The sequence below is a fragment of the Apteryx rowi genome, unplaced genomic scaffold (genome assembly GCF_003343035.1).
Source record: "Apteryx rowi isolate R43461 unplaced genomic scaffold, aptRow1 scaffold_389, whole genome shotgun sequence".
NCBI classification, from domain to species: domain Eukaryota; kingdom Metazoa; phylum Chordata; class Aves; order Apterygiformes; family Apterygidae; genus Apteryx; species Apteryx rowi.
The window spans coordinates 668634-696244 of NW_020450407.1; the positions used below are offsets into that span (position 1 = coordinate 668634).

The 27611-nt window shown below is 40.1% G+C and overlaps 1 protein-coding gene across 1 annotated transcript in view; it reads right to left on the bottom strand.

The window, feature by feature from the left end:
• RNF150 (ring finger protein 150) overlaps positions 1-27275 on the bottom strand; it is a 119698-nt gene extending 92423 nt beyond the window's left edge. Inside the window, exon 1 of the mRNA XM_026074434.1 lies at positions 26810-27275. Coding sequence (XP_025930219.1) covers positions 26810-27275 — 466 coding nt within the window. The remainder of the gene's footprint in view (positions 1-26809) is intronic.
• Positions 27276-27611: the final 336 nt, after the last annotated feature.

Sequence of the window (27611 nt, forward strand, 5' to 3'; positions counted from 1 at the left end):
CAGGGGCATTAATGGAAGTGCCTTGTCTACCTTATTGCACCTGTAGTATGATGTTGTAATTAGTACTGCAATTCAAAGTAACATGCAAAGGACTTTCTTATGCTGCACACTGAATTGCTATTAAACACATTCACCCAAAGTACAGTAACTGGAATTGAAAAAAATTATAATTGGAATTCTTGTTCATCTAAAATGAAAACCTATTTCACCCTGTTAAATTCTGACAGTATGATATTTGCACGTACAGAGAGGCTGACAGCTGTAGCATTAGAACACATCTCAGAGCCCTCCACTACTGAAGCATTGTGTGATTATCTTCTTTTCATATTTCACAGAGAATTGCAAATTTTCTTCTTATTAACAAATGTACAATGTTATATTTACAAGTATTGCAGAAAATGAGGAGTCTGTGATTGGCCTACACTGATATTTTGAGTAGGGAAGATAGGAAATATTCTGAATAGGCTGCTGTTTAAGATTCTGCACCAGTGGTATGGAAATGCAGCTTGCAGCATTTTCTTACCCACTGAGGACAACACATGTCTTCTTGAAGTTTCTGGATGTGGGGATCTATCAGCCCTATGGGCCTAACTAAAGGCTTTGGCAGGCACTAGATTGTCTCTGCCACCAGCACGTAATGTGCAGACAGGACAGAAGGAAAAATACTAAAGACAGGAATTCACAATGAAGACAGGTGCGTTACTTGTTCTCTGCCTTGCTCAGGCTTACGTGACTACCTGAGGAATCTGGTCACAGTGTGAAGCAACAGCACAAAGACCAGGGAAAAAGCAGGTTGGCTAATGGGTACCTGTGCTCTCTGGCACTGCTTGGCTGCTGGAATGGCCCTCTCCGCCACTCCCCAGCTGGGCAAGCCACAAAGTTTGCCTGAAACTACATCTGTACGGCAACAGGAAGCTGCGTACTTGTCATGCTTTACTCCAGCTAGCACAAATAACAGTAACACTGAAGATATATGGAGTGGGTGCTAGGRTGCGTTAGTAAACAGAGTAGGAGAGGCCTGGGGTATGCAGTCTAGCTGCTGCTGTAGATTGCTATCATCCCCTGTGTACAATAAAACTGCTGGGCCTCAGTGGCTATAAGCACAACTTTGTTTTCTAGATGAGCATACCTTAAGTTGGTTTGTGGGATGAAGCTGGGCCCCAATATATCTTTATGTATTCATTATATTACTGTTACATCAGCATGTGCAGAGCAGAGCTTAATTCTGTAGATCTAGAGAAGAGCAGATATTTCTTTTCAGCATATTGATAAAAACAAACATTTAAAATTACTTGTAGAAAATTACATTTCAAATACTCTATCAGCTTTATTTTTCTATGGAGTGCTATCAGATATTAAAATAAGATAATCCTATGTAAGTCTGTAAACATGTTTTTTTTGCTAGCTCACAAGCATTCAATGGGGAAAAGGAATATAAAGAGGAAGTGAAATCAACTTACATAGTTTCATGATCAGATACAACCAAATCACCATCCTATGGTGGCACAGCAAAGATGTTAGGAAATGCCATAGCACACTATGGTTCAATCATAATTCCTATCATGAAATGTATGTCAGACCTTTATTTTCCTTTATAAGGATTTCTGCCACATTGCATTCTTATGTATTTCTCTTCTACTTATTTTTGCTGTTTTCTATTCTTTCTTTGGCAGCCCCTGCGTTAGTCTTCTGGCTCTCCAAACATCTGTAGCTTTTTGTCATTTCTATTTCTACTTCCTCTTTCTCAGCACTTGTCCTATTTGGAGTGCTGAATAGCWCTGTAACATGCACGCCTGCCTTTTCACGAGATCCTTCTCCTGGCAGTAACAGATGAAGCACAGTGTTGGCACCAAGCCTCTGATGAGTCAATGAAACTGTGCGAAATGATGGCACAGCACATGTAATTTTGAGACAATGTGCTACACAATAAGGAAAGCTGGAAACTTGTTATTAGCCTCTTTCAGAAGGCTCCTTGTCATAGGCCCTGATACAACAGGGCACTTAACCATATGCCCAACCTCAGAAACAAGTTGTCTCTCTGACTTCAGATGGGACCATTTCAACACTCAAAGTTCACTGTGCTGTAAGCAGCCTTGCTAGGGTGAGGTATGTATTGGACAGACACCTGTATTACTGATTACTTTGAGTTTAAACAAATGAAATAAATAACTGCCTTGAGTGAGAAACTGCTCTCCTGCAAGTAGCTATCAGCACTGCTAGCACTGTACATAACATCTTTGGTACATATGGCATTTAGAAAACTAATATTGGAAGCAGAAGGGGAATAAGATCAAACAATACTATTTAATTATGCTCACCTCTTGGCTTTTAATATGGTAACTAATTCTTTTTCTTCTAGATCCAAAAACAAAAAATGCATTCTTCTTGCATTAAGATATAATTATGGCAGCTGGAGTATGTGCTTGATAACAAGATTTTATGACAATAGATATTTTTACTATTACTGCTTTCCAGATGGCAATGAAAAGTCTATATTCACATTGGAGTCCAGTGTCAGCTTTTTAACCCTTTACCCATGCTCACTGACCTAAGAGGCAAAATGYTTTTCTCCTAACCTGTATCTATTCTGTAACATTTGATGTATTAAAAGCAATATTTAATGAAGGCAGCTGTTATTCTCTGTTGTCTATCAGAGACCTTTTAGTAAAAGAAAAAATACCTAGGTTTCTTTTCCCTAGGACACAAGGATTCCATGTAAAATGCAGTATGAGCACACATATTAAATGTAAAATGTATCCTGGACTCTGGGGGAGATCAAAAGCCAAAAAATAATAACCCATGTTTATGCACTTCCAAAGCCAAGTTCACTGATGCTGTACAGATCTTCTGTTTTGCTTCTTACTAATTCAAGTGAGATATGGAAAAATATTAAGCAGCATTTTTAGCTTATTAAATACCCCCTCTCTAAAGTAAAACAAAAACCTTTCATTTGCTGGCAAAGCAGTCAGTATCTTCACTTTTTAGCTCCTGTTTTCAATCACTGCAATTTTCACCTTTGCCAGGCTTGCTAACAAAATTACAGAGGAAAATCATGACAATGAATTAATAGTACATCTGTGATAGGGAGTCAGCACAGGACTAAAGATACAGTCTATAAAAGGATTTTAATCATTTAACGTGCATTAAAAAAAATGCTCAGAATCTTAAGTGAAGATTCTCTTATTCACCAAATCTTATTCAAAGTTGATCACCGCTTTAGAATTAGATGCTTTTTTTTGGCAAGCGTTTAAAAACAGTTCTGTCAGATTATAAGACAACTCACAAATAGAGATGTTAAGACAGACAGAGAGAAGCTGTCCACTGCCAAGACAGGGTAGTATAGACAGAATTTTAATCAGATAACTCATTGCCATTAGCAGGAGATGTGCAGTTGGGTACTCATCTACCAGACTGACTAGATATATCTCCATAAAACAAGGTCTACCAAAATTTTAATGTTAGACTAAACTATAGCCTTTACAGTTCAGGTGTATGCAAAAGAGAGATCCATCAACTCCAAATCAGGACTGACCAAGTTGCAGGCAGCATTTCAGGGTCCTGATGTGATTTACAATGTTCAGTCTCTGATACCTAAGTGAACTTCTGGGAGGTCTGAAGAGCAACTGGCAATCTATAGAGGCTGGTGAATATAGGATGTTGGAGTGGAAAACCATAATGGTTCCCTGAACTAAAATGAAGAAGTTCTTATGTATTTGAAAGAAATGTTGGAGAAAACTATATTTCTGATTTTTCACTGAAGCCATACAGGACAGCAGGAAGATGCATACAGAGGAAGATGCAACACTCGATTTGCCTTGATCAGGAAAAGCTTACTTCAGAAGAGCTGMACTTACTGCACAGCTCACTTGTAGCTCCCCTACATCTGACTGGACATGGGTTGGAGATGACCAGCCATGCAGCCAGGTCATGTGATGCACGAGCATGACTGCTGCATTTGTACATGCTATCAGGAATTATTACAATCCTCCTAAGAAGCCACCGTCAGATTTATCTGGGATGCATTCACAGATTTTTCAACATAAGTAATTGTTCTTCCTTGACTTAAGCTACCCAAGTGCGTATGTGTTTCTCTCTCCTTTTCTCTCTCCTTCTCCTTTTTAAATGCTTTGGATAGAAAGGTAGATGTTCTACATTTAGTTCTACTATATGCCAGAATATTATAGCTGTTTCAACAAGCTACAGCTATTGAATCTGTATAAGATTAGAGACCACCCTTAGGAAAAGTATTGATTAAACATGATTAGGTATGCACACAGTTAAGAAAAGGCATATACATGCCCAGTAACAGTGTGGCATGTGACATGACTTGAAATCAGAGTCAGAACAGAACGGAAAGAGACTGAAAGTAAGGATGAATTGCTGAAGGGATATGAGGTCATCAAAGATATGACAGATGTTCTAGAGGGAGAGATGGCTCCTCTGGAAATAGGGAGTATCACCCAGCCAGCTAAACCGCAGGGCATGCCAAGATCTGGGGAGAGGGAAGCTGCAGCTGGTGTGACAGAAGTGCTGTCAGAGAAAACAACATGCACAGCCTGAAGATGTATGGCAGGGAAGGACTATGTCAGCAGTCAGAGGCTGGGAAGCCAGGGCACATGCATTAAACGGACAGTCCCCCACCCACATATGACGTGCAGTTATTTACCCAAACTCAGCACCTTTTTCCTCTGTCTAACAGGGTGATCAGCTGTTCTTCTGTAGCCTAAACCACTTTAAATGACATTTGAACGTACAGCAGATTTACCTACAGGGCCTTCCTCTAAGCTGGAAGTTGAATCCAGAAACAGGGGAATCCTTTCACGACTGACCTCAGCTTAGGAAGCTGCCAAGGGGCTTTCGAGCTTTGCCTGCACAGTACTGCTCTGTTTTGTAGACAGTGTAACAAACACAGCTGCACTTGATGCTCAGCTCAAGGTTAATCCATATGCAGTTCCACCATGCATCTTCTTTGGGAACGAAGTCATTTTACAAAGTTCCTGTCCCTCCTCACTACTGGCTGCTTGCTCTTGCCCCAGTATCACTGCTCACCAGCTGTTCAGTTGGGCCAATACAATATTGACAAATAGCAGGGAAAATCAGGTCCGATACAAGCAACATGGCTTTTTTTTTATGTTTTAAAGCCCAGCTCATTTTGGAACAGCTAAAAGGACTGAGAATTGCAATGTGGGGGTGGGAAACAAGTAGCCTGGAGGAAGACAAGGAAGGAAGTGAGCAAGGAAAGAAGGGGAAAGACTGCTAAGACATCTATGCTTCTGAAGAAAATATATTGGGTAATGAACTCATATTGTTTCAGGCTGTCCACAGACAATCTGCAGAACACTGGCTATCTAGGAGGGTCATAAACATAAGAAAGTAAACACAGTGCCATGGACAGAAGAGCAAGAAAGACTTAAGCAGACTTTTGTAAAACTTCTAACACTCTTAAAAAAAAGTCTGGAAAAAATTAAAAAGTCCATTAAATTGATCTTGCAACATTTTTTCAAAGGACATTTTCCATTTGAACGTTGTCTTCTCAGAACAGTTGTAAAAATATGTTTTCTAAAATAAAGTTTTTATGCCAAATGTACAGACATTACAGTAAAGACAGAGCCACCATTGTGACTGCTACGACTAAAGAGACAGGATTCCCTTCTCCACTGCTTCCCTGGGACTGTTCATGTCTTCTAAATTAGAACTAGTAGTTTCCATTAGTTTAAAACTGACAGGCAACACCTCATAGCATCTGGCTGCTTACAGAGACAAGTTACACACAGTGCACAAGGGGTTGCAATAAAACCTGAGATGGGTTTCATTCATGTTACGGAAACATTCATCTCACCAACTTAAAATTGATGCGCAAAATCCTTCTTCTGATCAAGAAGCAGACATGGAATGTTACTACCCCAACAGTTCCTTCATTGTAATTCTAATCTAGTAATTTATTCTGCCAAAGTCATAGAAAATACTTTGTAGTCATTATGCTCAAATAAATCATTACATTTGTATTTTTGAATGTTTCTAAAAGTAACAAACTGCACATGGGAAGCATCCTGACATTTCATGCACAGGAAAAAAAAACACTTTTAGCCTGGACTCAAAGTGGGTTTCCATCCGTAAACCTTCCAACACAGCTGCAGACATCCTTACATGCAGTCATAGTATCTGCCCACGTGATCTTAAAATTAGCCATCTTAGGTGTATTCATGTGCTCCAGATAACCTTGGCAAATATCACCAGGATATCAGGAGATGAAGTGGCATTCAGTAGCTGGAGGTGTTTGAAAAAAGTGTATTATTCAAATTTGATATTTAACATGAAATCTATTATTTCAGTAGGAGTGGAGGGGCATAGGGATATGCATTTCCTCCAACAATAGTTTGATGTAAGCATTCCTTGCTGGATTATGTTACCCCCTTCACAGCTACTGTTTTTTAAGATTTAGTAAACTGTGAGTTGGTAGACTGAGCTTAATCCTCAGTAGAATTACAGAATGTACATTAAAAACAATAAACTTTTAAAAACAGAATTACAAGAATAGCTTATGGAATAAATTGGACTTACATGACTACAACTGTAACATGAATACAAATGGACTTCAGCTAAGCACTGAGGAAAATCTCAGAGAATCTTGCTTACAAGAGTAAATCCAAACCTATCTTGGTGGGAGTTCAAGCATACACAAGCAGCAAAGTGCTGTGGGGAAGAGAATGATCTACTACTACTGAAAGAATGGGAGTCTGGAAAGTTGGATTCTGCTCCTGATGCCCTGCAAGACTTGGCTACTTCACGCTTTGTCTCAGTTTCTCCATTATTAAAATCAGACATTATTTATCTTTGTAAAGAAAATTACTCCAAAAATTTTAAATGTAATTTTCTGTTTCAAGTTACATCAGTTATAGATCCTTCTTGCAGAGAGACACCAGCGAAAGAGTCATAAGTATTGTATTAACTAATTATGAACATTTATTTAATTAAGTATATTTGTTTGCTGTCTGGATGCTTTTCCTACACTGTGATCTGCAGTGTGAACTGCTGCTCATACGCACAGCCCAGTGAAATTTAAGGAGCACCATCTGGGTGAAAACATACATTTGATAACTAAAGTTATAAATAGATCAAGCAAGTTCATTATATGCATGAGGTACTTGCCTGCATGAGTATTGTCAGCATGAGGACCTAAGATTACAAAACTAATCTCTACAGTTTTCCTACAACCAACCCTGCTTTTTAGCTGAAAAGCTGAACACTTTAACAGAATTTTTTAATTTCATATCTGAGCTTTATCATGGAATACACATATCCAGATGGAGAAGAACAGAGACCACTCTTTGACTCGTTTCTAATCAGGCAGTTGGAACAATATGGGAACAACATTTATTTCATTTATTTAAGTTTTGTATCTAGAGACTACGAGGAACTCATCTTCAGATGGAATCTCTTGCTTCTAGTACTCTAAAATGCTAATAAATAAAAGGCAAGTTCTTATCTCTACTCTGCTTCATCTACATATGTACAAGCTGCAGGTCCAGAGAGCATCCTGAGTTGATTGTATAACACATTTTCTTTAAATTCTAAGACCTGAAAGGTTAAGGACTAGAGTGCTCYGAGACATAATTTTTCTTTCTCCCTCTCCCCTCACCTGCCAAAAAAATCAGAAAAGGGCAAAGAAAAAGCRCTGCCTGAAAACCATCAAAAATTTAGACAGTTCTATTATTTCATTTGTATTCATGTTCTGCACAATAGCAGTTACAATGAACCACAAAGCAACTAGTAAGAATACTACGACCATCTCACATGGACATGAAAAAGGGCTGTTTATGTCTACATAGATAGATACTTAATAATCAAACATTGGCAAAATAACTGTTTCAGATATCTACATACCTCGGCTCAGCTGTGAATTAAAGGCCAGAGAGGCCAGGTGAAGTTATTTCATAGCCAATCTCCCTGGAGGAAGCTACTATTTTTATAGATGTGTATGTGTGTGAATAAGAACACATAGACAGACACACACTTACACCTATATGTATAGGCAAAGGATTTTATTTACTCCTAAAAATAATATAAATAAATAAATAAATAGGTATTGAGATGCCTAAGTACAAGTCATGTGCCTAAATGGGCCCAAAACTGTCTTAAGCAGGCAGAGTCCTTCTTCTGTACTGTTCTCTTTATAGGAACATGAATACAGACTTTGCTCCTGACTACTCAGTCAGAAATAAATTCCTCTTAGCACCTACTTCTCAAGCAAATTCACGATACTCTACTGAAATGATCTCTTCAGAGTACATTGCAAGTGCCTGTATTTCTAAAACAAAGTATTTGTCAGAGTTACCTCTCAATATTTGCAGGCTTTACTGAAAAGTACATTTTTGCCCACATTACATTTTGTGCAATTGTGACTGATGTTGTTACATGGTTCATTATATGGTTTCCACCATTTCTCTGTGAGATTTAGGCAAGCTTTGAGGATGATGAAAACAACTGCACTTAACGTAATGCTGATATCACAGTACATTGCTAATTAGATTCCTTATTTTTAATATTCAAATACCAGCACAGATAGAGTATCTGCTGATTATAAGGTTTTTTCATGCTGGATGCATCTGCAACAGATAAGGTAAGTGCTATATTTCCTACTAAAATCTGATTATTTGAACATGTACCAGAGCCAGAAAACTCAGATTAGAATTCTAGGTTGACTATGAATTTTGTAACTTTTAAAATGACTTGAAACAAGAACTTGATATAAAATACTTTAGATCTGAGATGTTCAGAAACCTAACCGTGCATCAAACTTGCCAAATGTTAGTATACAGACACAGCTGAAGATGTAAAAGGGGTGTACTTAAGTTATACAGTCAACTCAAAACCAGGATTTGTTTCAAGCCCATCTCCAATTTAAAGGTAATTTCTAGTTATTCTCTGAATATGCAACATAGATGCTGTACCATACTGTTTTGGATGTTTACATGCTAATTTTATTTAAATTAAACTTATTTGCATTCTTTAGCATTCCTCCCAAAGAGGAATATTAATGGTAAATATTGGAAATTTCGCTTGATTGGTAATATTCCTACTGCTCATACATTTCTATGTTCAGATTTCAGCAGAGACCAATTCCTCTCGTATATGAGACAACATCAAAGGAGAGTAATTCTATTTACCTTGGTTCTTGTATGATGGCTTATGCTCTCTCTTCATTTAGCTTTTATGTCTTGGATGACTCAGTGTATGAGTGTCAGCAGATCAGAACTACCAGCTTAGATCATGAACTTCAGCTACTCTATTATTTCTACACTGAATCACCTATCAGGATCTCTCTTTTGATTTTTGATACTTCTATGTAATTGTAACATTTCTGTTAAGCGTAGCTGAGCATTTGATATTTCTGTCTGCATGTAGCCTCTTACGCTTAATTTGGATCAAAGAGATGAAAAGGCAATGTGTCTTTAGGATACAGCAAAGCCTGCATTAACTGAGAGGCGTTCTCTCATTAGCACACATCTCTATTAGCAAAGACGTACACTGTAGCAAGGCATGCTGAAGACTTGCAGAGGGGTTAAACAATCACAGATTTCAGAAATGAAAGTGTAGTGAAAAGTAAAAATAAATTATTTGCATTACAAATTACATCTTTCAATATTTTGTCATCAGACCCCAAAAAGGGAGTTATCTGAAATATGGTATAGGAGCCAAATGAGATCAACACAGCAGTTTTGAAAATCCCACAAGCTCTGAAAACTGATCAGCATCACTCAAAACACAGTATACATGATGCAACAAAGGCACTGAAATTGCCAGGCAGTATTTCCTGCATTGTGTTCTTTTTGCCCGAAAAGTATTTCCACAAAAATTAAGAAAAAAAAAAACACACATGAAAAAAGTCACTAAACAATCACATATTCCAAGATCTTATAACTACTATTATCCTCATTTTGGAACAAATTTAGCCTGTATTAAATGCCATCTTAATTTGGTCAGATTGGAAACAGGGTAATGACCTCTGCTAGGCTTGAGGTGGATAGACTTTGTTTCTGTAATCATTTCTGTGACAACTGTTCTGCATTCTATATCATCCATCTATACGCCAAGTAAATGTAATTCCACCCCTTCATTGGACATTACAAATACTAATTTTGAGCATTCTCCTAACAACTATCACTAAAACATTCTTCCTGTGATAAGGCTGTCATCATTGCCATTCCTTCTTGGCATACCAGTTAGTGAAGAAAGGTGTGAAAACTATTCTGCTCTCACCCTCCAAATATAGCTCAGGTCTTTTTGCAGTGCATTCAGCCAGTACCTGCTTGAGATTTAGAAGCTCTTATCTGAACTATGACTTCTGGCAGGCAGCAACATCTCTTGCAGCTGTTAGGAGGCTGGCTGCTGCCTGCTCCTGGGGATCAGCTAGCAGGCTTGTGCATCTTGCAAACCAAGCTTTGCAGCCTCTTCCTGCAACACAGCTCTAATGCACAGGCACAGCTTGATTCCTTTCATTTCATGCAAAAGCCATAAGCCTTGTGAGAATTACATGCTAGCTATATAGCAGATTTCAGAAAATTTTGTTTTGAAGCCCACTGGCAGAAACATACATAAGATATGACCTACAACCTCAAGCTCTTCAAAAGGTAAGAAAACTAACTTCTACCTATATCACAGATGTAACAACGGCTACATAATTTATACAATCAATTGAGGCCAAGTGGACCTTTTATTAAATGAGCTGGAATGGTCATGTAAGTTAACACCTACACCTTTAAGGGACTCGCAGGCTGGCAGGTAATTCTACTCAATTACAAAATGAGCTTAATGAAGCCCCTGGTATGGCCTGTTGTGCTGCTTTGGCTGTGTTACTCAAATCTGATACATGTGTGCAGTTCATACGAAATGCAGAACATTTACACACTCCACTGAGACTGCTGGTGAAGAATAGTATTATTTCAGTTGGGTCATAATGAACGTGCGCTTTTCTGTACTTAACAAGAATGTATTAAATACTATGGGGGCAGTACAAGATATAGCATGAGCTCAGATATTTATTTTCGTGGTTTAATACTTGGCAGTGAAATCCTTAGGAAGTTTTGGCATCGACTTCAGCGGGGTTAGGATTTCAGAATTAGATGTTACAAATTAATGGCATAGGTAAGTACATGGCTAGCTATCAGCCAGCATGGTTTGCTTTTTCTAAAGGAAAGATTTGGGTGTTGGAGTTTTCCAGAATTGTTGTTGGTCTTCTTTTCATAACATTTTAAAAAGTAAATAAATGGAATGGGGACTTGGGAGACTCTTAATGTGATGGTGGCTAACCTAATAGTTCAGAAATCATTAACTGAACTGTCCTAAAAGCAGTCTGCATGAAGAAGATACAGCCTGTGAAAAATCACTTTAAAGCCCAGGGTATTCCCAATACCCTAAATAAGAACTGTGGAGACCATCACACTGATATAGGAGAACTTTTTTCCCCATGAATTTTTTGTAACTTTTCCAGCCAACTTGTCTGTATTCTTTTTTAAAGCAGCTAGAAAAGTGGATATAAAATCCATCCACTCATTTAAAACTTAGTACGTTCTTGCAGTTTCCATGATACCAAGTCTGCACAGTTTAAGAACTTCCACAAGAGAAAGGCACAATCTCTTCATTGCTATAGCCTGAGGGTGCTTAAATGCTGTGCCTTTTACTGATGGGGACATTACCATTATTAAAGACTGAAAACAAAAATGAAATTACAATTCTTTTTTGCAACTGACTATTGCGCATTTGAGTAAAAACCTAACACACATTCAGATACTGAAAATCCACCTGCAATGCTAGGTGGAGACCACTGTTGGATACCAGCATGAATATCAGCTTTATTTTCAAATTAATCAAACCCAAAACAATTCTCTGATGGATGTGTTCCAATTCTGTTTTATTAAACAAGGAGACGCATGAGACAGCAAACTAAGGCCCAGGCTTGTGAAAAGCAGAGCAGCCACAGACAGATGTGAGTCACCTCCACTCCCACTGATGTCCATTCTCACTGAGATTATGGAGGATCTCTTAGACTTGTGCTCATGAATACAGATCTGCAGAGCACTGAAAACACACAGCTGCGCCACCCCAGGTAGTCATTAATACTTTCCTACTATACATTAATACTCGCTTGGTCTGGCTAGTCTTCCTGTGATTTTAACATGGTTGTCTTGGGCATACTTGCTTGCTTACTTACTTAAAGGTTATTAAAAAGTAAGTATCGTATTATTTCCAGACAGGTATCTGTAACCAAATACTGCAGTTAATTTACAGGAATATTTAACGGAGGAATAATTGTTAATTTACACTTTCCTCCTCCTTGGCTACCATTTCCCATCCTCTTAACATGCACCAAATACTGCCCAAATGGCTGCGAGTTCCCCAGTACCTCCATCACTGCCCTATTCAGAGGGCACATTCTGCTCAGAATTGACACATACCAYTAAACACATTAAACAAGCCTCTCCTGAATTTCTCAAAGCAAAATGAAGCTGGCAGACTGATAAGGTCACAAAGGAGGATGAAAAACTGTAACTACTGGAACCAAATCTGCAAAACATTACAGTACTTACTCCCAAACTGGAATGGACTTAAGGTGTGGAGCTGCTGTATATCTGATGGTCCTTACATATGTATGTACTTCCCAATCAGGCAACTCCCTGATTAGCAAGAAATACTGCATGGCTATCTAAATTACAGCAACTTCTCTAGTTCAACTGGGCAGTACAATCTATGAGCCATCTGCAAAAAACTAACAACTTGTACACCCTTATCACACCTATAATTGTTCCTCTGCATACACTAGTAATAGACATTAAATAAAATACCATTAAGATGAGACAGCATCTAGGTTTTAAAGGATTTGGGCAGCCAGCTCCTCCTCAGATGGAAAGGGAACAGTGTTTACTGGAAGTTGAAAGAGGCACCCTTGTTTCTCACTGTCATTCAGACAGGTCTGATAACCCAGAAAGCAGAAGCCAATCAAGGTGGAGTAATGTAAAATAATTAAAGCAACTATTTTATTAAGTCTTTATAAAGCACCTGCTAAATAAAGAAGCGCACCTGATTGTGAGGATGCTGACTATTCACAGTATTAGAGGAGGGCATAAGATCCCACAAGATTACTACAGTAACGTCCTTCATAATAAACCTCGGGGCTACACCAGACACTTCTGCCCCTAGCCATAGACAACATTTTCCCATAAAGCCATTTTCAACAACATTTAGGCCAGATGCTCAACTTCTGACCTATTCTTACCAAGAACTAAACATGAGCTTAAAGATAAGCATTTGTGTGAACATTTTCCTGAACTAGAATGTGAAACACTCTCCAAATTACCTTTATGTAATGTAGACATTACAAATAATGTCTACACTACATTTTAAAACACCTACTAGCAAGTTTCATGGCAGCAAAACCACTTAGTGAAGTGAGATGTGTTTTTTAAGTATCAGTCTCATATGCAAATAAAAGATTTTAGAAGTTATCATATTGATATATACAAAGGGTGAGACATGGTTTTACTTTCCTCCCTGGTATCATTAGTGGCAAACAGTCAATTGTTTTATATATGCACAGTAGCTCCTGTTTTGCAGGCTAATCCAAATATAGATCTGACTAGTCACAGAGCCAAAGACAACAGCTTTGCAATAAAACTAGCAGTGTTATCTTTGAATTGGGGAAAAGTATTTCTGGACTATGGACACATAAATTGCCCAGAAAAGACCAACAGCACAATCATTGTGCTGATTAAACACTGTAATGATTGAGAACTAAAGAAGAGATTCTACATGTCAGATGTACAAGATAATCAATAAAAGATATTCCATACAAAAAATACAGTGCTTGCTTCATTATTTTTCATGAGTATAATAGCAGAAAGATGGTTATGTAAGTCAGTTAACAGGAATGAAAACCCTTGATTATTAGAGAGAGAAGTGAAAGGTCATGCATATGTAGAAACCAGATAATATCAATTCTTTTACCAAAAAATCCTTGAATTACCAACCATTAAAATTTATAAATTTACAAAAATAATTATACGGTCATATCTTCCCTGAAAAATAGGCTATGGACTCTGTTGTAATTTGCATCTCAATGACATCTGGTTGGTAGACTAAGATAGCAAAAAAATAAGCCTGGGACATAGATGGATAAAGAAAAGAGAATGTTTGTGGAGAAAAAGCATAAAAAAAGTTTTTTCTTATGTGATTTCCTAAGCAGGGGTTAGCAGGCCAGGGGAGTGAAAAGGACAGATGAGTTCCCAGGAGAGTCAACATGCACCAGAGGATCCTGACTGCCTCAAGAGTAGYTCATTACTTTCCCATACAGTTATGCTTTTTGGTAGCTTTCTAGCAATGCAATTCCCCATCCTCAAACACCAAGAAATACGAGGAAACTGCTAAAGGCTGCTAGAAAACTTACAAGCTCATCCTTGAGCACAAGTGAACTGAGATCCTCATCATCTCAGGGAATGTTCCAACCATCTGTAAAGGATGCAAGAAAGGATGGGGACCAACAGGAAAGAGACAACAAACAAGAAAAATTCAGAGATCACAACAGTGGGTACTAGTGAACAATGGGAGTCAGTATAGAACTGAAATGGGGATGAAGATAAATGAATTAGTGAAATAGTTTCATATGCTCTGAGATAAAGAATAACTTATGTCTCCCATCTGCTGGCATTACTGAAGGAACATGCTACTTCATGGCTTTTTTCCCCATCAATATGACTTCAGCTCTTCAGGATTCAGGTCCATCCACACACCCTTCATCTAATGGCTATTTTAGGCAGGCCTCTGGAAGGGAATGACAGTACTATAGGCTTTTGACACAGAGTTAATTCATCCCCATGTGTGATATCTTAGCCACCCTTGGTTGCACTGTATAATGATATCCCCTTGTGCTGGCATTTGACTATTTAAACACAAGTGCTGTAAGATAAAGGCTTTGGACCTCTTTCATGAGGTCAGGCAGCATCTTCCACAGCTAGTCCAGCAAATACTTGTTTTGTGGAGGCTTAGAGGTAGCTGTCTGCATTTGTTGCATATCTTCAGACACAAAAAGTAGAAGTGGCTCGGAAGATATTTTTCTTGCACCTTTCTCTTCTATGAGGAACAGTCACAAAGAAATAACAAGCTGACATTGGTTCATCAGTATCACCTAGCTAAGTTCTTTCCTGGTGATAAATGACATGCTGAGCAGAGATCTTGTCTTGAAGAGTAGATGCTTCAGGCCATAGGGTTCATCTTGAGTGATATTGTTTTTGCAGAGCTGTTTTGACAGTCTCCAAATGTGGAGAAGTGCTGGGTGATAGTTCCAGAGAAGTACAATCCCTAAAACAACAAAGAACTACCATGATCACCTCCTCTAATCTTCTTTGCACACATACTACCACAGTTCTCCTGTTGGATGCAGTAATTTGCCAGGATCTGTCTTTTAGAGAGCTATCCAAGCCCATTCAAAGAATTTCAAGTGACAGTGACTCCTTCTGTCTGGGCAACTATTTCACTGTTTAGGAAATTGCATCTTACTACAAGCTTGAATTTGTCTAACTTCCACCGACAACTACCGATTCTTGTATGTCTTTGTCTGCAAGGGCAATTTTMATTTCCTATCAAGTATCATTCCCATGTGTATCCAGACACAGTGCTAAAGTCATGTCTCAAGGCTGCTGGTAAGGATATATATACACACAGCAAGGGCCAAAGATATCATACTTTACAGACTAAAGAAAGAAAACTGTTGTAACTCTATCACAGGGAAGGGAAATTCAGCATTGCAAAGGGGAGCTCAATTTCTTTAAACAATATTTGTGATCAAATGCATGTATTGATTCCTGCAGAAGTGTAATATTTGAGTTGGAAAGAAGTGAGGTCTGTGCTTTGGGGTGGAACCAGTGCCTAAAGTTTGTAGAAGCTGATGAAAAAGTAATATATCATCAAAAAAGGAAAGGGAAACAACTATGTCTAAGCCTGAAAGTCTGAGAAATGAAATATTTCTTAAAATGAAATTTTTTTCAAACTCAGAAATTTAAGATCTTTTCTGGACAGCAAAAACTTCCTAAAACAGAGTTGTTTGTTGAAAACTCATTTCTCTACTAAAGAAAAACAGTTTTGGTGGAAAAATTCCCGGTCAGTTTTTCTAATGCCCAGCAGGGGAAACTTAATCTTCTTCTGCACAAGCATGAAAGAGCAGGATCTGCCTCTTACATAGAGGGGACGATAATTTAGTCTTTTAAGAATTCATGAAAAAGACTTATGAGCGTTCAGCACAAAGCCATTCTATGCATAGCAAATGCACTACGTCTTACTGGCAGTCTTCCATTCACACACAGCACTGCCACACTTCCTGATTGCTGGTTTCCCACTCCTCCAAGCCTACCCTGAGTAGCAGACACCAGTCAGCAGATGCTCTTTAAACCTGGAGTCAGCTGCAAAGGGAAAGCAACTGAAAGTGCATAATCCTTTTCTGCTTCCCTTTACAGTCAACTATATACATAGAGCAATAATCTTTGGTTATTGTTGTCAACCTGATAAGGGGGGAAGAAAGGACAAAAAAAAACCCCAAACCCTAGAGAGATGCAAAATAAGTGCAGAATGCATAAACAGAGAAATGAAGAAGACCAAAAAATGGGTGGGAATATCAAGGGAAAGATGTATCTGAACTTCAGAAAGAAGAAATGAAAATGTACACAAACACCTGGGGAAAAGCTAAGCAGAAAATAATGAGGATAGAAGGGAAAATAAGGCAATTGAGAAAGACATCAAAGACAAAATTACAACAAGACATAAAATTTTTTAATCCAACAGCTCCTAGATTTCCAGTGTGAAAATTTTTGATATAGTATTTAGTAATGGATAGGCATGGATTTCAGGGACAACCAGATGGTACTTCAAACACACGGACACATAAAGAGCGATAAGAGATCACACACGGAGGTTACACAATCTTGCAAAACTCCCTCACTCAAGAAACATGATACTGGCAGGTAAAACTATGAGAGAGACTATGAGACAGTCAGAGTGTAATAAAATCTTAAAAAGGCATGAAAGGGGAAAGCACATTCTGTACAATTATAAGAAACAATCATGAATGAGACTGCAGCATTAGTCTGTCCTGTTTTAAAGATTTTTCAGAGTAAAAACACAGACATGCCCCAGATATATGGCCAAAGATTTAAGATACTCTAATACAGAGTCTTCTGAAAGGGTAAGGTAAAACAGAAATGTATTTATGTCTTTTAATAGAAAATAGTGAAATGGGAAAAGGAATATTAACATTTTAGCTAGCATCACAGAACATAAAACCAGAGAGATTGTTCTTAGATACGATACAGAACTTCTGTATCATTGGAGAACCCAAGAAATCTTTTACAGTGCAGTTTGCTGGATACCCAGAGCTTTGATCATGAGGAACTAGAATTACTCTGTTAGTATGAGAGTAAAAATCAGGTGCACAAGGTTCTCATGTGCTCCACAAATCAATTTAGACAAAGCAATAAAACCATACTGCTTACTAAACTGATGCCTTCATTTCACTTTCACGCTCATCTTAAGATATGGAACATGTATGTTAACTAAGGATGGATGCATAAGAATTATCTACTAGGGTCTTGAGTTCAGTGCTATTACTGCACTGTAATGTCAGACACATTCAACACAATATGATGGTGACTGTGCTAGAAGTGAATATTTTGACTGGGACTGCAAGACCAAGCAATAAATAAAGCAGCATAGTATAATGACGTGTGATTTATAGAGCTGGAAGCCTGAGATTAATGTGATGCATACTTCTCTTTAAAATACATACAATGTCTGGCGAGATATCCCCACAATGACTTGCAAAAGAGATTCCTTGTAAGGAAAGATTTGAATAGTAAGAGGGAAACCAAAGAGCATATAAAAAAGGGAAGAAGCCCAAGTTATGAAACATTATGAGGAAAAATAATATCCGACATAATTAAGCCAATGTTCAGGGAAAAAAGATGATGTATATGGATGAATATGTCAGTAATATGGGGCTGGCTTGGTGGAAAAGGATCCAGAGAGCTGCTTTGTTACAGAACATGGGTACCACTGCCCAACATGCTGAGCAGTGCTGTCTCTTTGCTTGTCCCTCACTCTGAAGGGCAAGGGACACATACTACACCTACTATGCCACCTCAGATTGCAGACTCTGCACATTACCCAGTGCCATGTGGTCCTCTCTCATGACAAAGGCTTCAAGACATTGTGGAATATAAATTCATAAAAAAAAAAAAAACTATGACTCATTAACCACATAGCACAAGGGAGCACTTGCCAAACTCATCCTATACCAAGTGTCCCTGGAGAAACCATATTCCTATGCAGACATAATGCTTCTATCCATGTTTCAGGAGTATACCAGATACACTCAACCCAGGACCCTATGGAGTTAYATAGTCACAATTTATGCTTCTGTGTTTTGGGAACTAAAAAGATAACCATTTTCTTTTTTTTTTTCCCCTCTCCAATTTTGTCTCAAACTGCAAGTACATTTTAAGTTAAAATAAATGGGTTATCTTTCCAATTTACAGCATGGAATATTACATACCTAAACACAGTTAAATATGTCAAATTTGAGATTGAAATTCTGACAGACCCTTAGGTCTAGCAGTATAACTGAATATCACTATGATTACACTGTCAGAACTAAATGAACAGGCACTTCACTTTATTGATGTTATTTATAAGTCACTCTTGAGCAAAAAGAAATGAATAATTATTTCAAAAAGCTGTTATATCTTTAAGTAGCAAAGAATCCAAGATGCTAGTTTTTCATATTTCAATGTAACAGAGTAATAAAACAAACTGGTTAATCTTTTCATCATCTCTTTCAGTTCTCCTCAGTTCAGAGTTCTAAGGTTTAACTCAACTTACTGAAGAGAAGCCAAAATATAAATAATGCCCATGCTAAGCCTCTCTTGTAAAACAGTTGCATAATGTTGTTGTCTTGCAGGCAAACCAACCCTTATAACCTTTCTCCATCTACTAAAGCTGGTGCAAGAAGAGGTGTTTCCACATCTACATATAGTATCTTGAATCCAAACCCAGTGTTTCCACCAGTAAGTTCACCTAAATCAGCAATTTACAACCTGACCTGGCTGGAGGACTACTTCTAAGGGGCCATGAAAGATGTGTAAGAGAAATAAGCCTACTGTTGATGACTTAAATTCACAGAAACTTCATTTGCAAAAGTGTAGGTTTATAAAGATTGGGAACCACTAATATAGACAGTGGGGCAGACCGCAGATATAAAGTTGGTAGATTTAATACAGTAACAAATTTTAAAAGTCGAGGTTTTACTTAGGTGGTTTGGGTTTTTCTTCTTCAGGTAACAGAATAATAAACTTAATAGAATCATCTTTTGAGATACTACATCTAAATGCACTCATAAACAAGCAGGGTGCTTTGGGGAGTCCTTGATCCCTCTTCATCCAGACTCAGGGACTAGTCAAACTGTGCTGGGGCCAACATGCAGCCCATCCCTCTAGATTTCCTTCCTGGAGCAACCTAACACTACAGGGTGAAATGAGAGAACTGGGCATTACTTAAGTCCTGGGTGACATCTCGCTATGGAATCAAGACCCTGCAGAGTAGGCCTGTTTGGACATAGCCGTCTACAAAATATTTCATCTCCTCTTTCTACATGCTGTTGCCATTTACACCCCCAAGACTGGTTGGTACAATGGTTAAAGTTGGCTTTCAACCTTATTTTATAGCAGCCATCCTTCTGCTGGGATGGCTTTGTGGAAGTTATGACAATGAAATATTGCTGCAGGACATATTATTGCTATTTAATACCCTCTTATATTTCATATACCTTGTTTCAGCACCGTTCAGCTGCTTACATAGACTGCATTGGGTTCTGAAGCATCCCAGGATTCTTTTCTTAGCAAGATGCTAAGCAAAAAAGCACTGTGCCAGTAGTAGATGGTAATACTGTAGGAAGCAGTCCTGCATTAGCAAGGTGACAGATTACATGAACTTCTAGGTCTTTTCCATATCAGATTTCCATGAGTCAATGATTGCATTGTTCCCTCCCTTCTGTATCAAACAAGCCATCAAGTGGCTAGCACTCAAATGCAACTCAAAGGGCAAAAGTGGGCCTTGTCTTGAAATGAATGCTGTTTCTGTGGAGGTTAGCTATGCAGAAGTTACTGGGAAGCAGAGAAGCAGTTGGGCTATCCCTTCATAAAGATCTGACTCTTCATCAGCCTGGCTCGTAGTGTAAGGAGACAGAGGCCACTTGAAACTCAGTCATCTCACATGATAATGCACTACGAGCTCCACCAAACAAACAAGGCAAAATAATAGGCTCTTTTAGTCCTGCCCTTACATGAGAAAAGTAGAAAGTGTCCCTTTCTCTTATCAGGAAAAGACATTCTTAAAAAGCCAACACAGAGGTTACTGCAGGTTTCTCTCCCCTTCTGCTTAAAAAGTCCCTGTGCTCTGTGATGTACCATGAGGGAGGAGCCAGCACAGAAATATATCTGCATGAATCTGTGAGCTACATCAGAGTTAAAACAACAGCAACAGACTGCCAAAATATCCTAATAACCCAAAGTATTAGGTATCATTTTAAAGTCAAAATACCAGCGGGACTAGAAGAAACAGCAATGAACCATCACTGTATCAAGAGTAAACCATTCCCCTAAGGACAGTATACCAAGAGGAAGAGCTCCAGATTAGCAGCCAGCAGTTAGAATCAATGGTGATAAAGATCTGCTTCTGAGGAAGATTTTCATCTTGCTGCGTCACTTTTTCTGCAGAGCTGAAGAGAGCACTTGTATGAAAAACATTGTGAACAAGCGCTGCAGATAACCAAGGGGCATGCAGGAATCYAACTGCTTTGCAATCAGTAAGTCAAGTTTGGAGGATTAATACAACCTCCAGCAAACCAATACTCCACCACTTCGTAGGGCAAGCTATATCTTACAACTTGATCCAAAGCCCAATGGACTCACTGTCTTCCCATTGACTACAATGGGCTTTGGAGGAGATACCCAAGCCATTCAAGTAAGATTAAAAGGATATGCAAGATTCGACATGGCAAGAAGTGTATCTTCTTAATGACACAAGTCAGTCCCCAGCATTAAAGTGGCTGTCTGACGTAGGACCAGAAACTAAGATTTTTTTGTTGTTCTAGTCCCCGGAGGCCAAAGTTATCCTTTTTAGCTCAGTTAAAGCTAAAGCAGTTATTGATATCACAAAGTCACCTCACCATTTGGCACAAATGAACACAGCTACAATAGAAAAGTCCAGCACTGCAACACTAGCAGAACTGGTAGGCTAAAGTGTGGCTCACTAGTCAACTCAGCAGGACAATTTGTCGGCACTACTGCTGGTTCTAGCCAATGTTATAAATCCCTGACTGATAAACACTAGGAACTGGATTTTCAAAAACTGCTGACAGCCAGGCCTACATGATGGATCCAGGACTCCTCTGAGTTCCTAAGGATGGGAGCACACCTCAGCCATGCTCTCATTTCCTGATGAAAAAGGCTTAGGGATGTACTGATCTGTATTTCCTTCCCCTATTGAGTTGGTTTCTATTAGGAATAGAATCCTGTGTGCCTAGAACAGAAGATAGTTACAGCAGGCTCTGGATGCTTGGAATTTCCATCCTTGATTAATTCACACTTATCCGTACCTATTTTCAGCATGAATGCTATCACCACATTTTCCTCATGAGAATTCAAGAAAAGTTTAGGAAAACAATTGTTTTGGTAAAGAAACAAATGAAAGTAGGTACCATATTGAATTAATTCTTTAAAGAGAGAAATCTTCAACTTCAATGTCATTATAAGAATCTTCCAAATTATGTACACAAACTTTTGCACTCTCAAAATCTTCAATGCCCTTTCGCTATGTGCAAAGAGGCACTGAGCATTCCAGTCAGGCAGTGGGAAAGCACATGGTTTGCATTCACATAAAAACATGGACCTGCAAATGGCTGCTCATCATTAGGTCATTAGGCACAGACCAAAGGCTGTGGCTGAAATTCAGCTTTATATATTAAGCATTTTATAGTCTATAGAAGAAGAGTATCAGAGGAAGAATAAGTTTCAAAAGAAAACCCTGTTTAATGTTTTTGAAGTCTGTGGCTTAAAGCAGAAAAGTAAGATTTACTCAATCACACATTTAAATCCATGCCTTTAAAAAAAAAGCATAAATAAAATAAAAAACATTACAACATGCTTTGCATCCAAAGGCAAGAAAACCCAGCTTTTGTAAAGATGACCAAAACTTCTAAACACTTATTTCCAAGTGCAGTACACTGAAAATATGGCAGGCAGAACGCTAATGATGGCAGGAAAGGTATGTGTGTCCAGTCGAGGTTCTAACAAGCACTTCTGTTCTATGGCTTAGGTGTCTGTATTTTAATTCGTGCAACAGCACAAGACCTAAAGCTATAGAACAGTCCAAAGCCAAAACTTACTACCAACACATCTTAAAATATGAGTAAAGGAGGACTTCATGACCTGGACCAAGGAATAAAAATCTGAGTTCAAGGGAAGCAACTGTCACCGAAATGAATGGGCATGGATCATGGCTGGCCACATCCATGGTATGTCTGTAAAGGATTGCACCTGGCTTTGTGGTGGGGGGCCCATTGCCCTCCTCACATGATCAGGTGCACACATGCTGCGCTTGATAGGGCCGACGAGGGAGAGAAACAGCTAGAGTCGTCTTAGACCACCTCAGAGAATTATGTCTCAAAGAAAAAAGTACATTTGACAGTTACTGCCAGCGTGTACAAGCCATTACAAAAAACAATGAGGCATCTGCCTCTCATGGAAAACAGGCTGTCATACATGCGGCATGTGACTCAAAATTTAYGATGGAATGCACTGGAAATGCAGAATGCAGCACAATGTAAAACTGCCTGACTCACATCTGCCGCTGGTCCAAAATACTTAGGATGCAATTTATTTCACGTAATAATCACATCCATATTGTGAGACACTCCGATGCACCCCAGAATTCAAACTGAATGTTCTAAACTGTATTGATTACTAAGGATTTGTTTTATACCTACACATGAATCATGTGTACCATCACAGTTAACATCCCTCCCTAGCCTCAGGCACTTCACTTAGGTGCCTAAGTTAGCAGCAGTCAACCTAGGTTCCCTCAAGAGCTAATGAAAGCTGAAGAGAGAGAAGCTCTCACCTTGAATCAGCTTCTGGAAGGCCTGCCAGCTCTCTCCATAGCATACAGAGGGAGCGTAAGGGCGTTTACTAACACAGGTAGTGAGAGTACTACCAATTAATACTAAGTTATTAAAGGTAGACACAGCAGCCTTTTCAAACCTAAATAACAGATAGTTTGTTCCGAGTAACAAAAAATGCCAGAGCCCTGGATGACCTTATGGATTATTTTTCTGGAGGAAAAAGAATACCCTCTCTTTTATTAGAGAACTTTTCTATTAGAGAAGTTGATTTAGGAGAGACAAAAAGCTGTTGAAACTGAGAATTTCTAGGCGCTTTGTTCCTCCATTGGTTAAAACCTACTTAGACAGAAAGCAAACACAGTTGGACCCAAAGCTCCTACTCCTATACCCASAGTTCAAGCCAATAAAAACAGTGATTCACAAAGGCTATAGCAGACGGTGCAAATCTAGAGCTAGGAGACGCTTGGCAATCAAAGACTTCTGACTCTGTGAWCGCAGATGTCACAACTCTACCTCATTCTTCTGGATGTGTAAGCAATGACCTAAGAACAGGYTCCCTGAAAGAAAAGGTTTTAAATATGGTGACTGAACCGGTTCAAATCTAACACTTGCTCTGTTCTGTCTAGTGCACTAGATGTAAATCCTGGAAAGTTGTATCTGAAGATTTCCACAACAGGCTTTAATATAACACCACCCTTTTTTGGGGGAAGGGGAGGGAGAGTGGGGAAGGGGTGGGAGAAAGGAAGGTCTACGAACCCCCTTTCAAATGCAATACTATCCTGCTACAGTTTCTTATAGATCTTAAGATTAGGAGGTATCATTTTAGCAAAGGGTTCGTTGGCATGCATTGTAACTGAGAACAGGCAACCTAACTGGATATACAGCTGTGAAGTAAGAACTTTGGCAGAAGAAAGAGCTTTGGGGAGAAAGTGGGAGGCAAGGGTAAATGGTTATGAAATAACAGGGTAACCTGGCCAGGAGGGGGAATGAAGCATAGGGGTAGAGGTGAAGAAATTAGAGTGGAGGCGAGAGAAGCAGCAAAAGAAGAATGAAGACATAGGAGAAAATGATGACAGCAAAAGAAAGAAGGCAAAACATACAGAAGAGAAGAATCTACATGAGGACCAGTAATCCCTTAGCAAGGGCAGAAGCCAGTTATGCAAGAGGAAACTATTTTCTATAAGGAAGGAGTTTAAGCTTAGATATGAAATCTCAAAAAAATCTGTGGGAGAAAAAAAATAAGTAACATCATATTTAACTTGCTTTTTCAGGTCACATTTCAACCCTCCTCCCTCCCCCCTACCCAGTATTTTCTGGGATGGAATTTTCTTCTTCCCACTACAGGATTTGGCGTGGGCAGAGCACCACAGATGCTGCTGAACTCAGAAACCAAGAACCTGATTCATTCTTCCCTTGAATCTTGTGCTATCATTTACACTGAGACCAAGTGAACATCAAAGACTGTAAGTCAGAGAGAGAATTTTTTCACAGCTTGTGCACTCACTTTGTCCTAATGTAGCACTGGTACAAAAGGAAGAGCAAAGGTAAATCCAATTCTGAATCTCTGCCACTTCGTCAAAATTTTTTTAATAATTTTTTCCTTCTTCTCCAAAAGACTCAGCTCTAAAACTCCTCTGTATTTTGACTGTAYGCAGAGAGCAAGTTTTTCCCTAAGGTAAGAGCAAGAATCATTTTCAACTTCACAGAACAAAAATCCTTTTCCTTAAAACGAATGCAATCAACCAAGAAATCCCTTTGGTCTTGCTGATCATACTCAACAAGTCTGGATTACTATCTGCAAATTTCCTTACATTTTAACCTATGGTACAATATAATCACTTGCTGGGTATCAGTTTAGTATTCAAAAAGGATTCTTGAAATAAGCTGTAAGGAGTCATATGACATGAAAGAAACTATTCCCATGATAAGTGATATAGTGCTCATTTTCGAAAGCTGAGACCACTTTGAGTAAGAAAAATTCCTTGCTTACTTCACTTTGGACTTTAAAACAAACAAAAGCTCTAACATTTGAAAAGGTTAGACACATTTTTACTCCCACTGTTTCTTAATAAAACACCATTTGTGTGGGAAAACAGCTTAGTGCATACTTTAAAAACAGGCAAACCATTAATTGATCCAACATGTTGGCAGTTTTCAAGAAACTTACTAGACAAGAGCAAGTGATGCATCTTAAGTTTTGAAACAGCCTGAGCTTGACTTTAAGGGTGCATAAGCATACTACGCTTACTTGCTATTGCTACTGCTTATTAAATAATCTGTGATACTTAGAGTAACAAGAAGTATAACCTCAACAGCTACTAAACCGTATGCAGGTTATAAAGTACAGTTTTAAGAAACTAGGAGGTCAGGAGTTTCTTGTCTTAGAAAGCCCATGGAAAAATACAAAAAAAAAGGAAAAATACCATCCTCCACTCATCCCATCAAAGAAACATGAATTTGTCCAAATAAACAGTTAATAATTTCTTAAGAGGCTGCACACAAGAGGTTCCAAAAGCAGCACTTTGCATCAGCAAAGTTATAGCATTAGTAAGGCAACAAATTGTTTTTCAGCACATCCATGCTAGTTAGTTTGCTGGGGGACCTTAAAATGTCATTAGAATAATATCCTGTTTTGCAGCCTTTCTGTGTTTCAGTTTATCCCCAACTCTGCTAAGATTCAATTGGCATGAAACAGCTGGGCATAATTAGTTATTGGATGCAAACCAAACAGAGATTTCACAATAGGTGGCATTTTAGTCTCCATGGAATATGCTGTTGGTATAAAAGACCAATGACCCCTGGCAGAAAATACTGTCCCTAAATATAAATCTGGTGATCTGTTTTTAAAACTACGTTCTTTTCAGATCAAACATTGTTACAAAACCAGTGTTCTTGTTTGTGGGCATAACCGGAGGTTTGGGTTGTTTCTAATGACCGGACTTAGGTTCAGTTCAAGCTGACCAGTGCACGCCGGGACCTGAGTACCCATGTGCAGGCGCTGCAAGCCCACACCCTGTCACAGGGTTCACCTGGGGAGATCTGCACCCCCACTCCCGCTCCTAGACAAAATATCACATGTTCTCACCAAATCAGATACTTGGCATTCCTACTCAGTCCCACAGCTTTTACACAATCAGAGAGAAGAGAGTGGACTCTGTGTTCCCTATTTTACTGCACCTCCCTCCTGATAACCATAAGCCATGAACGTTGTGCTTCTCCTCTTCCAAAGGTCTCGATCACACCTATTCCCCCACGGCACGTGCCGGAGGATCCTCAGGACCCAGCAAGGCATAGATGGTGGGCTCAGGGTCCCTCCATCCCTCCAAGTGGCCCAAACTTTACAGCTCCCAAACTTTCCCACACGCATCGCTGCTGGCAGCACACACGTCAATCCTTCGCCAGGGCAGCGAGGAGAGGAGTGCCCGCAGCCCCCCAGGGCACCGCCGCCTGAAGAGGCCTTCATGGGCGACCCGGGGCCCTGCCAGAGGGCGCAAGGAGGGCGCCTTCCCTGCCGCCAGCTCCTGCCAGGGGGCCCGCACGGGCACACGGCAAGGGCGAGCGTCGCACCTCCCGGGCGGGCGGGCCGCCGCTCACCTGCGTGGGGCATGGTGATGGTCTCGTTGGCGTTGCTGGAGCCCACGTTGTAGATGACCACGGCGGAGGCATTCTGGGCGGCAGCATGGCGGATCTTGTCCCTGTAGGTGCAGTTGCCGCGCGGGATGAGGGCCACCCAGCTCTTGCCCGGCGCGGGGGCGTTGAAGCGGGTGGCGGGGTCGCAGGCGAAGCGGTCGGCGGGCGAGGCGGACAGGGCCACCTGCCCGCGGGCGTCCTGCTTGGGCGACTGCTCGCCGTAGCGCCCGCACTCGCTCTTCTCGCTGCGGAGCTCGGCGCTGCCGCCCGCCGGGTCGGCGTAGGTGATGTTGACGAAGGCCGTGTACCACTCCTCCTTCTCGGCCACGGTGAAGTCCAGGCACAGCAGATGCACGAAACAAAAGGACAGCAGCCATGTTGAGAGAGCCAGGCTGCGGCACGCTTGGATCACAGACATTGCCATCTTCATCTGCCGGCCCCCCCCGGCCGGCCGGCCCGCCCCCGCCGCCTGCCTGCGCCGTGTGCGTGTGTGTGACTGGAGCAGCCGGCGCGGTGCGAGGCGGTGCTGCTCCCGCCGGGCTCCGTGCGGGGAGGAAGGGGGAGGGGAGCCCTCCCCTCCGCAGCCTAATTCATTTCGGGGCCGCCGGGCTTCCTGGCGCTCGCCCCTTCCCCGCCCGCCTCCCCGCCCCGCCGCCTGGCTTCCCTCTGCCCCTCTCCCCTCCCTCGCCCTGCCCGCACAGCTGCCTCCGCCGCGGCTGCCAGCGCGGCGCGGCGCGGCCCAGCCGGCAGCCGGGGGATTTCCGCG